The 13,779-nt window shown below is 44.0% G+C and overlaps 1 protein-coding gene across 3 annotated transcripts in view; it reads left to right on the forward strand.

The window, feature by feature from the left end:
* The window catches only part of si:dkey-82f1.1 (DENN domain-containing protein 2A), a 30,153-nt gene extending 16,579 nt beyond the window's left edge, over nt 1–13,574 (forward strand). For 2 of the 3 annotated variants that reach the window (XM_030096909.1, XM_030096911.1), the window contains 18 exons: nt 696–1,727; nt 2,912–3,039; nt 4,991–5,103; nt 5,194–5,391; nt 5,594–5,687; nt 6,707–6,757; nt 6,938–7,125; nt 7,342–7,451; nt 8,121–8,190; nt 8,565–8,642; nt 9,370–9,510; nt 9,638–9,786; nt 10,778–10,955; nt 11,077–11,118; nt 11,241–11,346; nt 11,464–11,763; nt 12,439–12,525; nt 12,611–13,574. In XM_030096909.1, the coding sequence (XP_029952769.1) occupies nt 696–1,727; nt 2,912–3,039; nt 4,991–5,103; nt 5,194–5,391; nt 5,594–5,687; nt 6,707–6,757; nt 6,938–7,125; nt 7,342–7,451; nt 8,121–8,190; nt 8,565–8,642; nt 9,370–9,510; nt 9,638–9,786; nt 10,778–10,955; nt 11,077–11,118; nt 11,241–11,346; nt 11,464–11,763; nt 12,439–12,525; nt 12,611–12,642 (3,097 nt within the window). In that variant the 3' untranslated portion in view covers nt 12,643–13,574. The remainder of the gene's footprint in view (nt 1–695; nt 1,728–2,911; nt 3,040–4,990; nt 5,104–5,193; nt 5,392–5,593; nt 5,688–6,706; nt 6,758–6,937; nt 7,126–7,341; nt 7,452–8,120; nt 8,191–8,564; nt 8,643–9,369; nt 9,511–9,637; nt 9,787–10,777; nt 10,956–11,076; nt 11,119–11,240; nt 11,347–11,463; nt 11,764–12,438; nt 12,526–12,610) is intronic. The other variant, XM_030096910.1, reaches the window with a different exon arrangement.
* Nucleotides 13,575–13,779: the final 205 nt, after the last annotated feature.

Consider the following 13,779-nt stretch of genomic DNA (forward strand, 5'->3'; position numbering starts at 1 on the left):
GTTTCCTCTCTTTGTTGGAAACTCAATCATTTGATGAATAGGCCTCAGGCCAGCACGGAGTTTTGTGGGTCAGGAGTAGAAAAGAAAAGCTGCGCGTCTAAACTTCGGCCCCTCCCCTTTCATCTCGTATCTAGAAATAGCTGCATTTGTGTGTGTGTGCGCGCACGTTTCTATGTGTGTATAGCTTGTAAACTTTGACCCTTGAATCCAGAGTTCAAACAGTCGTGACCCAGTAATGCTGCAGGAATGACTCACAGCTGAAACAGAGGCACCAGGCAGATGTCTGAGCTCTTTTAACAAGAGTTCTTGTTTACCCCATAAAACAAAGATCTGTTTGGATGTAGTTGTGAGCGCTCACTTTGCGAGGCCAGTGTTAAGAGCTGTGTGGAGTCTGGTGCTTTGCTATGTACACTGATTGCAGTAAGTGATGTTTCTATTAAATCTCTCAGGACAGTGGTGTTGTGTATTGTAATGTCCACTATCGCGCCATTAAGGAAAGAGAATGTTTTTCCTGTTTCCTTGGTATTTTCTTTCTTTCTTCTCATCCATTTGAATAAAAAGTGTTAATATTGAATAATTTCTCATTCAATCCCCGATGGTTGTATTGATCCATTCATTTATTATGATCTTTTTCTGACATGCATGTGTGTTGCGTTGATTGAAAATGTTAATCGGTGTGTCGCCTTCCTTCCTAGGCTCCAGTGCTGCGGCTTGAAGGTCGGGGAGGCTCCGTCGCCTGCGGTGCCCAAACCCCAAGAGGCGTGTGGGTCGCCAGGAGACAGAGACAGAGACATCAGACCTCCCGTCTCCCCTCTCCTCAGCCTGAGTGACAGCCCCGGTGATCTCGGCACCATGCTGGCTCACAGGAGAACCACTACGACCGCCACGAGCGAATCACGAGCCGCTAACATGGAGAACGGGCTCTGTGGAAAGTTGAACCACAAGAGCTCGACAGGGGCCAAGACGGCCAGCATTCGCGATAAGATATCGCAGTGGGAAGGCAAAAAGGAGCCTGCCTCCATAACTCTTACGGGGACATGTCCGCTAAGCGCAACGCAGAAGGAGGCCGAGACTGTGAGGAGGAAAGAGTCCAAAACCTCTGAGGTCCAACGGACGGACAGCAAAAGGTTTGTCAGCTGGGACAGACAAGACTCAGGGAAGGAAAATGTTGGAAAGCTGGGGGATCCAAGGCCTCAATCTCCAGAGTATCCAACAAACAAAGACAGAGACGTGATACTAGAGAGAGGATTCCGGCCCTCCAAGCCTGCAGAACAAGCCCAAGACAAAAAGACAGTTTTAACCCACGTTAAGAAACTGGAGAGAGCAACAAAAGATGTTCCAGACAAGCCCTCACTGGTATTTCCAGGGAATTATTTTTGCCCCCCTTCAAAGGAAGAGCTGGAAGAGAATGAAAAGAGGGGCAACGAGCCCATTTTCGGGACGTTCGATACGGTTCGACATGGAGGGTCTCGGAGATGGAGGGAGGGGGATTTGGAGAACGTATACAGTGAGCCAGGTGCTCCATCCATAAATCCTCTACCCAAACCTCAGAGAACCTTCCAGCACCACACGCCGCCCGCCACTCCAGTCTCTGGGCCTTGCTCGGGGAAAGGAAAGAGGAACTTGCCTCCTTTGCCCTCCATTCCTCCCCCACCTTTACCTACGTGCCCTCCCCCAGGGGTCTGCAGGAGGCCGTGGACCGACAAAGCTCGTGACAGTAGTAACAGGTAAGATACGCAGGGGGAAGGACGACATGCATAATTAGTCTGATCTGCCTATGTGCCAGTCTAGATACCCTCTTTTTGGGGTTTGATGTAACCAATATGGTCAACTTTAATGTCAAGTATTTCAGAAACGCTCAGGATTAATAGGTGATATTTTAATGTACATTACCCTTAACTCTTCCCCCATATCCAGCAGCCAAACGCCAGCCCGAGGTGCACAACGTCTCCCACATCTGCTGTAAATCAGACCCAGCAGTGACCTCATCCTGTTTCTAAATATCTCACAAAATGAGCTCACTGGTTGAACCTGAGGAATGTACACACCAGCTTTACTCATTGCTCATTTCTCTGAAGAGAGAACAACACGGAGATCAGCGTGAGTCATGTGGAAGCGTTGCAATTCCACCTTAACAGTAAAAGCGATTGTGAAAGATTGTGAAAGTTAAATTTGCACAATTTTGATGGCAAAACTAGCATATTTATGAAGTTGTAAGGCTGAGAATCTGAACCCCCACCTCCCTTTTTATCAAATGACACATTGAAATGTTCAAGTGTCAACACAGTACTTCAATTCAGATGGCTACAATAAAATGAACAAGGCTCTGTGGGGAAAGCAGAGAAATATGAACTCTGTCAGTAGTGGAGCAAATCTATTGTTCACTTTCTCCAGTGGTCTGAGCTCTTGTTTGGAGCTTGGCTTCAATCTGTTACATTCCATACCATATGTGGAGGCCTCACTCTTCTCCATGTGCTGTGTCAAGCCCTTTGTCTGGTCAGGCTGTCTCCCTCTTGAGTGTCTGTTGCAGGGTGCATTTTTCTTTCTTTGCATGTATTCCTATGTTCTAGCAAACAGAAAGAGTCACCACGTTTATTTGACGCACAGATCTGAATGACAGCTTGATGTCAGCGACAAAGATCTAACAATTATCTATTTATCAAGGACTAATCCATTGATATATTAGTTTTAATAAACAATATAGGAGTGCATGCGTCCCTGGATGTTCCTGTGCACTTCATCCCACTGGGCTATAGTCTTTACCAGTGATGAAGCACAGATGTTGCTGTTTGAAAGCTGCACTATCAGTGTAACTCTTTGACTTTCAAAACAGTGTAAAAGCATCACAGTTACACACAAAAATGTATTTCTTTGAGCTGACTGTGCAACCCTCGTGTGATTTTGCCATCAGGAAGTCTTATGAGTTTGAAGACCTGCTTCAGTCGTCAACAGAAAGCTGCCGGGTGGACTGGTATGCTCAGTCCAGGCTGGGTCTCACACGCACTTTATCAGAGGAGAATGTCTATGAGGACATTATAGGTAAGTAACATATTGTCAAAGTTTGGTTGTAGCAGGACCAAATAAAATTAAAGTTGCTTTAAAATGTAAGATTTCTGATTTGTATGCGACAACACTGTACTGCTGAGGTCAACGGGTCCATACTCTATGAACTAATGTGTTTGTGTGTGTGTGTGAAAAGTGAACATCACATTTCATTTTGCCTTGTCTTCTCGGTTCCTGATACACTCCATGACCTCTGAGTTTCATGTTGGTGTGTGTGAGTTCAGCCCCAGAGTTGATGAGAAGGGCAAACTGTCTTTACTCTTCTCTTTTTTTCTCCCCTGCTCCACTTTTAATTTGAAGCCAGGCCGCTCTGCTTTTATTAAAAAAAAAAAAAAAAAAAAAATAGATGCAGGAACCTGAACTATGCTCCTGTCTTATTGTCTGCAGTGTTGTGCCAACCCCACCAAGAGCCTGCTTAATATCATAATGTACAATAGTGGCGTTGTGTGAGGTTGTGCTGCAGCTCAGTTTGGCTTGTGTGAGAGCAGGGGGCATTACTGCAGTGGCTTCAGTGTACCTCTGGTTTCCTGATGAGAGCCTGTCCTTATAATGAGTGCTGCAGTTCATTATATTTGATCTTATATTTAGATCTCTTTCCAGTTTGCTGGTATTGTTTTTTTAATATATATCTTTAGACACTGTTCACTAAACATTTGCCAGTATCCATTGATTAAAGGAACTAAGACACACTGTCACTGTCCACTCTGCAAACACCTCAGAGGAGCAGAGATCTACTTTAGATTATCTAGACAATGATGAATGGCCGTGGTATACTCAACGTCCTGCCCTAAGTTACCCTTTGATCTTCAGAGGAACACAACTCACACCAACAGTGTTTCATGGAAAAAACTGGTGCTTTGGTTGAAATCACCGTCTTTTTCAGGTGTAGAATTATTTGAGTAATACTTAAAAAGTAGCTATAATTGTTTAGTAAACGTTCTTCTTCATTGGTTCTTAAAACAGAAACAGATGTGAAAATGAATAACAACATGAATAAACTGAATAGATCAGCTGAGATACTCTACACACATCAAAGCCTTGAGTGCTTGGATAAAATCTTTGCTAAAGCACGTACTGATCACGTACCTTAAAAATGTTAAAGTTGCTTACAGCCAGACAACGTATATCTTGCTGTCAGGGGGCTTACGCTCGTACCTAACCCTAACTTTGAGTAAACAGGAGTTTGGTGAATTAGTAACCATTAGGACCACAGTTTCAGCCATTGCTCAAGCTTGCAGCTGGCTTTATAGCAGTGTAGACAGAGTGCAGCTGTTAAACAGGGTTTCTGTGTTACAAATGGAACAACACACAAGCTCTTTCAAGCTTAGGTATGTGCATCATTCATGTCAGGAGAAAGATAAGTTCCATTGTATAGCCAAATGTTTTAGAGAACCCCTTTTTTTATGAGCACTTGTGTTCAGGTGCGTGACTGACACGAGCTGATGTGTTTGTCATTGACAGCGTACATAGGCGCACTGCAGGGACCAGCGTGACGTTTTCATCAGGCAGCAATGTGAAAAACACCACACTGATCCCTTGTTTTCCTCCATGAGAGAAGAAGCGGGGAACTGAATGTCCCTCAGCATCTGTACTTGCACGGATCACATCTGGGGGATGGTTTGATAGAGCAGGGAAGAGACGCAGCAGACGCAGACTGAGTGAGGAAAGGAGGCACATGATTTGGGAAACTCGTCTCGCTCTGTGTGCACTGGTGGCTGCTGTCAGGTTTAGCTGCAAAAACATCTCATCGTGGTGAAACACGAGCAGGTTTAGTTCACTGCTCTCCTGCAAACCTTCAGCAGGAATCATCCAGCAAAACAAGCATGACTGATGTGGAAAGAAGCGTTACGTGTGCAAATGGAAAGAGCAGGATGTTGGGATTATGCAACGGAGGTGACGCTCAAAAGTCTGTTTTTTCTTCTGCAAGATCCTCCATCCAAGGAGAATCCCTACGAAGATATAGAGCTGGAAAGAAGCTGTTTGGGGAGTAAATGTGTCTCACCTGTGTCCTCGTCTCCTGTCCCTGACACGCCCACTAAGGTAGCTGATTGCACTCTGAGACAACTCCCTACATTTAAGCGAATAAGTTCCTTTTTGAACACTGCTTTCCAATGTTTCTCTGCCAACTAGCTCAGCTCCAAGCCTGGCTTCTTCAGACAAAACTCAGAACGAAGAAGCTTTAAAGTCCCAGAGCTACGCAAAACCAGCAGAGACACTGGCTTCTCCTCACCCTCCCGTATCAGCCCCCCCTCCACGCCCAGCAGCCCCGATGACACCCCCTCTCTGTCCGGGGACCCGTACAATCGCAGGAGGAAGAAAATCCCAAAGGTATGGATGTGTGAGAGGCCTCGCTCAGATTTACGGTCCGGCGTCCCGCCAGGGGAGGTTGTTATTCAACTCACGCTGCTGTCTACCAGATGAGGAAGATAAGGACAAGATCCTCTCTGGAGGAAGTGTGCTTTTAGTGAAGATGTATTGAAGTGATCATGGAAGATTTTGTATGACGGTATTTCTATCCCCTTGAGTCCAGATGGTGCTGAAAATCAACGCTATCTTCGAGGCACGGAGGGGGAAGAAACGCATGAAGAAGGTGTCGCAGTCCACCGAGTCCAGCTCAGGGAGAGGTGAGCCTTCAGGTCCGGAAGGGTTTCACCCTGAACAATCACTCACATTCACCCTGACTGGCAATTTAGAGTCACACGCCGGTCTCAAGTATGTGTTTCTGGACTGTGGGAGGAAACTGCCTCAAACACGAGCGAGATCTGTGTGTTTCTAACCATCTCATCCTATCACCCCTGCGTTCAACTCAAGAGTCAAAGCTATTTTCCTCCATGAGGAAATCCTGTCTTATAATCTCACTAAAATTCAGGAAAAAAAAACCCCATCCAACTTATTAATACATCTGGTTCCATTCGGATTTGGGTTAAGGGAATTTTTGGAGATTTTGTGGGACATTTTTTCCTTCAAGCAGAGACATATTCAAACATGATGGCAGTTTAATGGTATTTATTGTTCAATTGAGAGAACTCTATAACTCTGTTTGTGCAAGAATGAAGAGAAAAACAATATAAATCCATAAGTTTTACAGCTTGAAAACACTTCAGAGAAATACTGACGCTGACACAAATCACACAGGAAAATCAACATTTGTACCAAGGGAAAAGAAAAAACAACCACAAATTATACCCCAAGGAAGATGAGTAAAAACACTTAAAATGTAGATAATGTAGTAGTAAAATGACTTAAGAAAACAATTAACCAAACCTCAGAGAACAGTAAGTTTTCTGATGAAGTGATTATTTAGTCATGAGTGATTCATCTGAATAATAATAATGACAATAATAATAATAAAAAAAAGGTTTCCACAGTAACCAGTATTGCACTGGTTCTTCTCGTGATGAAAATTCATGATTCTATATCTAACTTTGAATCAACAGCATTGCCTTTTGCTCCTTTTTTCTCCTTTTTTTTCAACGGCATTTTCCAGCATCCATTTATTCCCCACACTGCAAGACCTCATATGTATTTACTTGTAGTGGAAAAAGTTATATTTTTAACACAAAAGTGGACTTGTTTTAGTATGACAGTGGCTTAATAAAAGCAGTTTGAATAATACTTACAGTCACTTTCTTCTCTGATTCAGTAACAGATGAGAACAGTGAGTCCGAAAGCGACACAGAGGAGAAACTAAAAGGTAAGAACTCACAATAAACTCATAATTTAAAAAAAACAACTTGTTTTCTCATATTTGAATACTTTTATATTCTCTTAAGATCATTTGAAATATACACAGATGGAGAGACTCATATCTTTCTGTAAGTGTGCATTTGATTAGATCGTGTTTTCATAAGCCTGCTTGTTCCTGTGTCTTCAGCTCACAGCCAGCGGCTGGTGTCGGTCCAGTCCATGCTGAGGCAGACGGGGAGGTACCGGACCCTGGAGAGAGATCTGATGGAGCTGCAGGAGAGGAAGCTCTTTGAGTATTTTATAGTTGTTGCACTCCACAAAACAAAAGCCGGCGTTCCCTATCTGCCAGAAGTCACACAACAGTTTCCTCTCAAGGTAAAAAGAAGGTGGAAACTCATGAGAATAAGGACAGGACATGCAAAATAAACAGATAAATAAAAATAATTACATGTTAACTGAACAAGAATGCGGTGAAAGAAAACCTCAATTTTACCAGGAAGATTAGAGATTTAGGTTTGTTCTTTTGCAGCAGCCTACCGATGGGGGTTAGAGGATACTAACGGTAATAATGGTCACTCTCATGTCTCCCAGCTCGAGAGGAGCTTTAAGTTCATGAGAGAGACTGAGGACCAGCTGAAGGTGATCCCTCAGTTCTGCTTCCCTGATGCCAAAGACTGGGCGCCCGTCGACAATTTCCCCAGGTCAGTTCAAGATCGTCATGATGTGGAACAAAAAAAAGGAGCTAGGAATTTCTTGGGTGAGTGCGAGCGCCTCAGCTGTTTTCCCCCTAATAACCACTTGGCTGTGAAGAAACTGTGAAAGCCCTGAAGCCAGTGACCTAACAGCTCGTAAAGACGGCTGCTCCTTCATTGCCACGTCAATGAAAATGACAAATTCATCCCAGGAGAAGCCGTGTCGCCCGCACCTCACACCTGGCTTGTTATTACGAAACCACTTCTCTTTGAGTGTTGTTTGACATTGTCTGCGTTACTTAATTCAGCCTCTCAGCGTCTGCATTGTTCCGAGAGGGGGATGATGAGAGTCCTGATGGGGATGGTTAAATATTACCCAGAGGCAAATGTTTGATGAGTGTGCGGCGGCCAAACACACACCTGCACTAACCTGGCGGAGGCCCCCCCACGCAGAGGAGGTCATCAGGACTCAGTGAGAACCTGTCAGGCAGGGCTTAGCAGTTTTTATGTGGGTTTTTCCCAACTCAGCCTGTCCTGAGGCGCCACCCACTTAAGTAGAGGATCAGGTTTTTCCTTCCAGAAACTCGGTGTCGGATTAAGATTCTGAACGATTTTCAACTTTTAAAAATGGTTTCCACTTTCGGTGAATGAGTTTACCTTTTTGTTTTCCTCCCTCAGTGAGACGTTCTCATTTGTACTGACTGGCGAAGATGGAAGCAGGCGATTTGGCTACTGTCGGCGTTTGCTGGTATGCTATGAATGCTTCTGCCACCCTGTAAACGCTCTCCATTGCATTCACAATTCATTTTAAGGCTGTTGACTCAGTCTTTTTCTGTATTAATTTTATTTCTGTTTGAATTACCTGTCATGTTTGTCATACTGAATAACAGTGTGATAATCCATTTTTGTTATGATTTCTTCTCAGAAATTTAAAAAGGAAAATAAAAATCCTCAGAATTTCCTCCCGCCTTAGTTTCCTGCTGCTGCGATTCCCCTCCATCTCTCAAGTTCCCCCCGCAGGGACGCCCATCCCCGCCTTTGAAAACCGCTGCTGTAGCTGCAGCTGTGTGAGCGCTCTTGTGTTTTGAAGCTGAATTTTTCCTTCTCTCTGGCTCTCCGCAGCCCAGCGGTAAAGGCCGACGGCTTCCTGAGGTCTACTGTATCGTCAGCCGGCTGGGATGCTTCGACCTCTTCTCCAAGGTGGAAGCATAAAAATGAATAATCCGATATATTCTGCAAGATTATTGCACATGTTATATAAACTCCTACATGCAACCTCACTCCAACCAAATAAATACCACCGCCACCAAAACCCCACCCACTCTCCGCATGGTGCTCTTTCCCACAAGGCCTTGCAGCCATGGCTCCAATAGCGCAGCACATGGAAAATGCATCTGATGTGGTCGCTGCAGTGGAAAAGGTTCCTTCTAATGAGCACTAGAAATACATACATTAAGACGTGAGCGCACGTCTGTCAGGCAACATTATTCTCTTCTAAAGTTAGATCAGTCAGGATGCGCATGGACGTCCGACGGCTCATTCCATCTTCTTTTTGCATGAATTCAGTGACATGGATGTCTTAATAACATGCAGATGTGTGCGTCATGTTTTTGTAGAAGAGAACACATTATTGATTCAGGATGTTAGTCATGTGCCGCGTTGATGTTTTACTCTCTGTGGCTGCACACGCATTCAGAATGAATGAGCTCGCAATGAAAACGTGTGGCCGACCGAATCCAAATGAGACATTAGACTGAGGTCAGCGCTGATTAAAATGGGATCGAGGGTGTAAATGACTACAGCGTATGTGTAATGAAGAACAGTATACTGTTATGAAACAATACCACTATGTACACTGACTGGTTTTAATGAGTAACTATTTTCTGGGTTATCAAACTCAAAGCGAGTGCTTCTCTGCTGTGTCCAGATCCTGGATGAAGTGGAAAAGAGGAGGGCGATCTCTCCTGCTCTGGTGCAGCCCTTTATGAGAGGAATCATGGAGGCTCCGTTTCCAGCTCCGGGGAGGACGATCACCGTCAAGAACTTCCTCCCGGGCTCCGGGACCGAGGTGAGATGATCAGGCTTTAACACTCGATCCCAAAAGACAAAATCCCCAAACCTTCTCAGATTACAAACACGACCCCATCAGTGATGTCCTGCGTACATCTGACAGTGTTCCGCCGTCTTTTGTGCAGGTGATAGAGCTGTGTCGACCTTCAGACTCACGCCTGGAACACGTGGACTTCGAATGTCTCTTCTCATCCTTAAACTTGCGCCTCCTCCTGCGAGTGTTTGCCTCCCTGCTGCTGGAGCGCAGGGTCATCTTCACTGCCGACAAACTCAGGTTGGTGGACTCACTGGGACATATTTCAATGGCTCTTTGCCGACGGACGCAGGGAGGGACCTCAACTCGCATTCTGAGGAAAAGAAGATCCCGAACTAAGTGCGAGAGGAAGGAATGCTGTTGTGTTTTACAGTCGCCTGGGGAACAATCAGTTCTCCTCTGGAAAACTGTCACGGGTGCCAAAAAAGCAGTTTGGGCCTGAAAGCATGAAAGCGGAGCCGAGACGTGTGCAGTGGGACGTCATCACTTCCAAACTTCCCTCAAACCTTTAACTTTCACCGTGATAGTAGTGGTTAGATCCTCCACAGCAGGGTTCATTTTAACTGTTGCAGCACATCTGGCTCAACCTGAAGAAGCAGCAGAAAAAGTTTTATTGGTCTTATTTGAATTTACAAGAATCACTCTAAACATTGAGGCTGCTGAAATGTAAAGATAGAAGTACTTTGTATGCTTTATTTTGAATAGTGTAAAACAGTTTAACATGAGTTTCATTTTTCCTGCCAGAGCTGTAGCACACTCTCCACCATCCAGTGGAAAATTTGACCTCATTAATCTGGTTTCTTAATGAATTAACTGCAGGCGGATGCACACCCGGGAAGCATTAACTTCACAGTGTGAGTGTGAGTCTGCTGCTGCTGCTTTGTAGTGTTTAGAAATGTTTCATCAGCCTCAATTGAAATATTCCTCTTAGGGTAATTTCAGTTTGTGGAGGTCCAGTATAAAACTTTCACATCTTGTTCTGTATTCATAAGGGTTTGTCCGGAGGAGGGTGTTTTGGAAAAAAAGAGCCCGTTAGCAGCCCCTTGTGGATAAAAACTAAATTCACTTCTAAGTGTGTTCTGTTTCAGTGAGCATGCCTGAGATCAGAAGATTTTATTGGATGAAATTTGTGATTTTAATTATTACAATATTTGCAATCTTTCTTTGAGGTATAATCCTGTATTTTCCATGTGATTCAGGCATAGCGTCCTCTTCTCCTCTCTTTCCACAGCACATTGTCTCAGTGTTGTCACGCCGTCGTGGCTCTCCTCTACCCCTTCACCTGGCAGCACACGTACATCCCCGTCCTCCCACCGTCCATGCTGGACATCGTCTGCACCCCGACGCCTTTCATCGTCGGCCTCCTCTCCAGCTCTCTACCTCGACTCAAGGAGCTTCCCATAGAAGAAGTAAGACGCACTTGTTTTTCTTCTTGAATTTTTGCTTTTATTGCCCTTGAATCTGGGCATTTCCTGCACTGAACAATAGCTGCAGCCTTGCAGGAAGTGACCTGACTCTCCCTCTGCCCAGGTCCTGGTGGTTGACCTCTGCAACAGCCGCTTCCTGAGACAGGTACGGACATTCGCCTTCCTGTAGTAACAGTCAGTGTGAGATGCAGCTTTGGCACACATGTGGAAACTCTAACAGATGTCGGTATAATGTGTCGTTTTGCTGTCTTTGTCGTCCTCCCACAGCTGGATGACGAGGACTCAATTCTTCCTCATAAGCTGCAGGCGGCTCTGGAGCATGTGCTGGACAAGAGGAGGGAGCTGGCCTGCGAGAAGGGAGACCTGCCCAACGGTGAGTCATCACACTTCACACGACTGACGTTTCACTGAACTGACTGCTAGATAGGCTCAAACTGAAAAATACATTTTGTGCTTTAAATGTCTTGTTCTCTGTTTTTCATCCTGTCAGACTCCGGCTCGCTCAGCACGGTGGTGTCGGAGGCCTTCGTGCGTTTCTTCGTGGAGATGGTGGGCCACTTCTCCCTCTTCCTGGGCGGAGCGGAGAGGGAGGACGAGTCGGCCTCCTCCCCGGCCTTCAACGGCTCCTCCTCCTCCTCCTCCTCCTCTTCGTCCTCATCCTTCCAGCGCGAGGCATTTCGCAAAGCAGTCACCTCCAAGAGCCTGAGGAGGTTTCTGGAGGTGTTCATGGAGACGCAGATGTTTACCGGATTCATCCAGGAGAGGGAGCTGCGGCGCCAGGGCCTCAGAGGTGAGGCATTCAGAACCACTGACAGCTGTTGAACAGCTGGACTCTTACTGTTTAGACTTTTTTACATAGGTTAACCTATAAAAGTTGTTGAAATTCAATCTGGTACTTTGCTTCAGATTGAGAGTTCGTAGAAAAGTGTTTATTATATGTACAAATTTTGTGTATTCATGTTGTATTTTATTGCTTTTTATAATTAGTTTTAAAATGAAATGGTTTGTAGCCTTATTGACTTGTTTTGCTTACAATAACTGTTATAAAGGTATTTTTTTTAGACAGAAAATGCATCACATTTTATGAGATGAAAATGTTGTAAAATATTTTCTGTAAAATATGTTTTAAGCAGTCAAAAACTCCAGAACAAACTGGGAAATTGAGCTTATTGTATCCACCGCCAATGATAAGTTAAAAATTTTAACATTTATATTTAATCCAGCTGTTTTTAAAAGATAAATTTCAATTGAGATTTTATAGGTATAAGATATTAGAGATGGGGTAAGAAATAATCATGTACAGGATTATTATTAGTTGGCAGCAGTGAGTCACAGTTTGTCTTCAGTGCAGCTCTTTATGAGTTTTGCTTTCTGAGTAAATACAGAGAGCTCTGACCTCTGACCTGAAGGTTAGGGCAGCCTTTCATAATGATGTAAAGTGACGCTTTTGTTGTTCTTTCTTCAGGTCTCTTTGAGGTGAGAGCACAGGAGTATCTGGACTCGCTACCAGGGAGTGAGCAGAGAGGCGTCAACAAGTTCCTCAAAGGTTTAGGTGAGAATTAATGTTCTGACTAATTTATCAATTTTAACAGTTTTAACAGTAAGCATATCTTGATTTTATTTTTTTCTTTTTCTAGGAAATAAGATGAAATTTCTCTCCAAGAAATAGGATGTGGAGACAGTGAAGGCTGGAAAAACAAACAAAAAGTAAAGACTCGAAGACACGCTCCCTTCCAGACATGGGAGACATAGTTTAGGTGGAGACGAGTCTTCATGCCGGACGGAGGAGCCCTGAAGTGAACTGGAGACAGTTCACGGAAAAGGGGACGGTTAGGCTTTAGCTCCCAGCTTCATTAGCCGCTCATTCCATTAGTGTTGTGAAGGGTTGACGTTGCCAGAACTCAACACCGACATGATAAAGCGTCCAGCAGCGTGTCGTCTAATGCTTTAAATGTTTTTCGGATTACAGTCAGTCCCGACGGTGTCTTTTACTGCACGGTGTAAATGTCTTAGGATGTGTTCTCGGTCACTAACGGCACCTGTAAGACTGTAGGCAGCAGTGTCACTGAAAGTTCACTTTGTGTACAATATTTCTTTTACATTCCAAGTATTTTCTATAGAGGCTTTTTTATATATATATAATACTATAGTACAACTTCTTTGACAACAGGAGGCTTTTTTTTAAGTTAATTTATATTCCTTTTAGGCAAACCTAATCTCTCTATCTCAGTTTTTTTTTTTAACTTTCTGTCAAATGAAAGTGAAGGAGTCTCCTGTAGTTTGTGATCCACTTTATTTAACAGAGTCTAGTCCAGGCTGTTTGTAGACCACTCTGGGTTGTTGGGTATATGTACCACTGTTTCCAGGTAATTTTATGGAATTTTGAAATACAATGAGCAGCGAGGAAAAAGTGAGGAGGAGGAGAAAATCAATGTGAATGCATCTATTGGTCTCATTTTGGTTTCAGTAGAGGATGGAGGGGGGCAGGGTGAAGGTGAAGTCTATCTGTGGCAAATCACGGTCAGTGTCTTCACAAAAATAGCTCGGGTTGTCTTAAACTTGATTGAGAATGAAAATGAACCTTCATAAATAAAATAAAATGTCAGAAAATAACTCTGTTTTTCTGGTCATTATTACATGTTCTTATATTTTGGCAGGTTTGACTGGATTCATCACAGTGAATTCTGAACTAAAGCCAATTGGAGCTTGTAAAGTTGTGCTCTACAAAGATACTAGATTACCAGGATTCACCACTAACACCACTAACATGCTTACAGTGTATGCATATGTATAAACATGTATCTGG

Source organism: Salarias fasciatus, chromosome 7 (genome assembly GCF_902148845.1).
Source record: "Salarias fasciatus chromosome 7, fSalaFa1.1, whole genome shotgun sequence".
NCBI lineage: Eukaryota > Metazoa > Chordata > Actinopteri > Blenniiformes > Blenniidae > Salarias > Salarias fasciatus.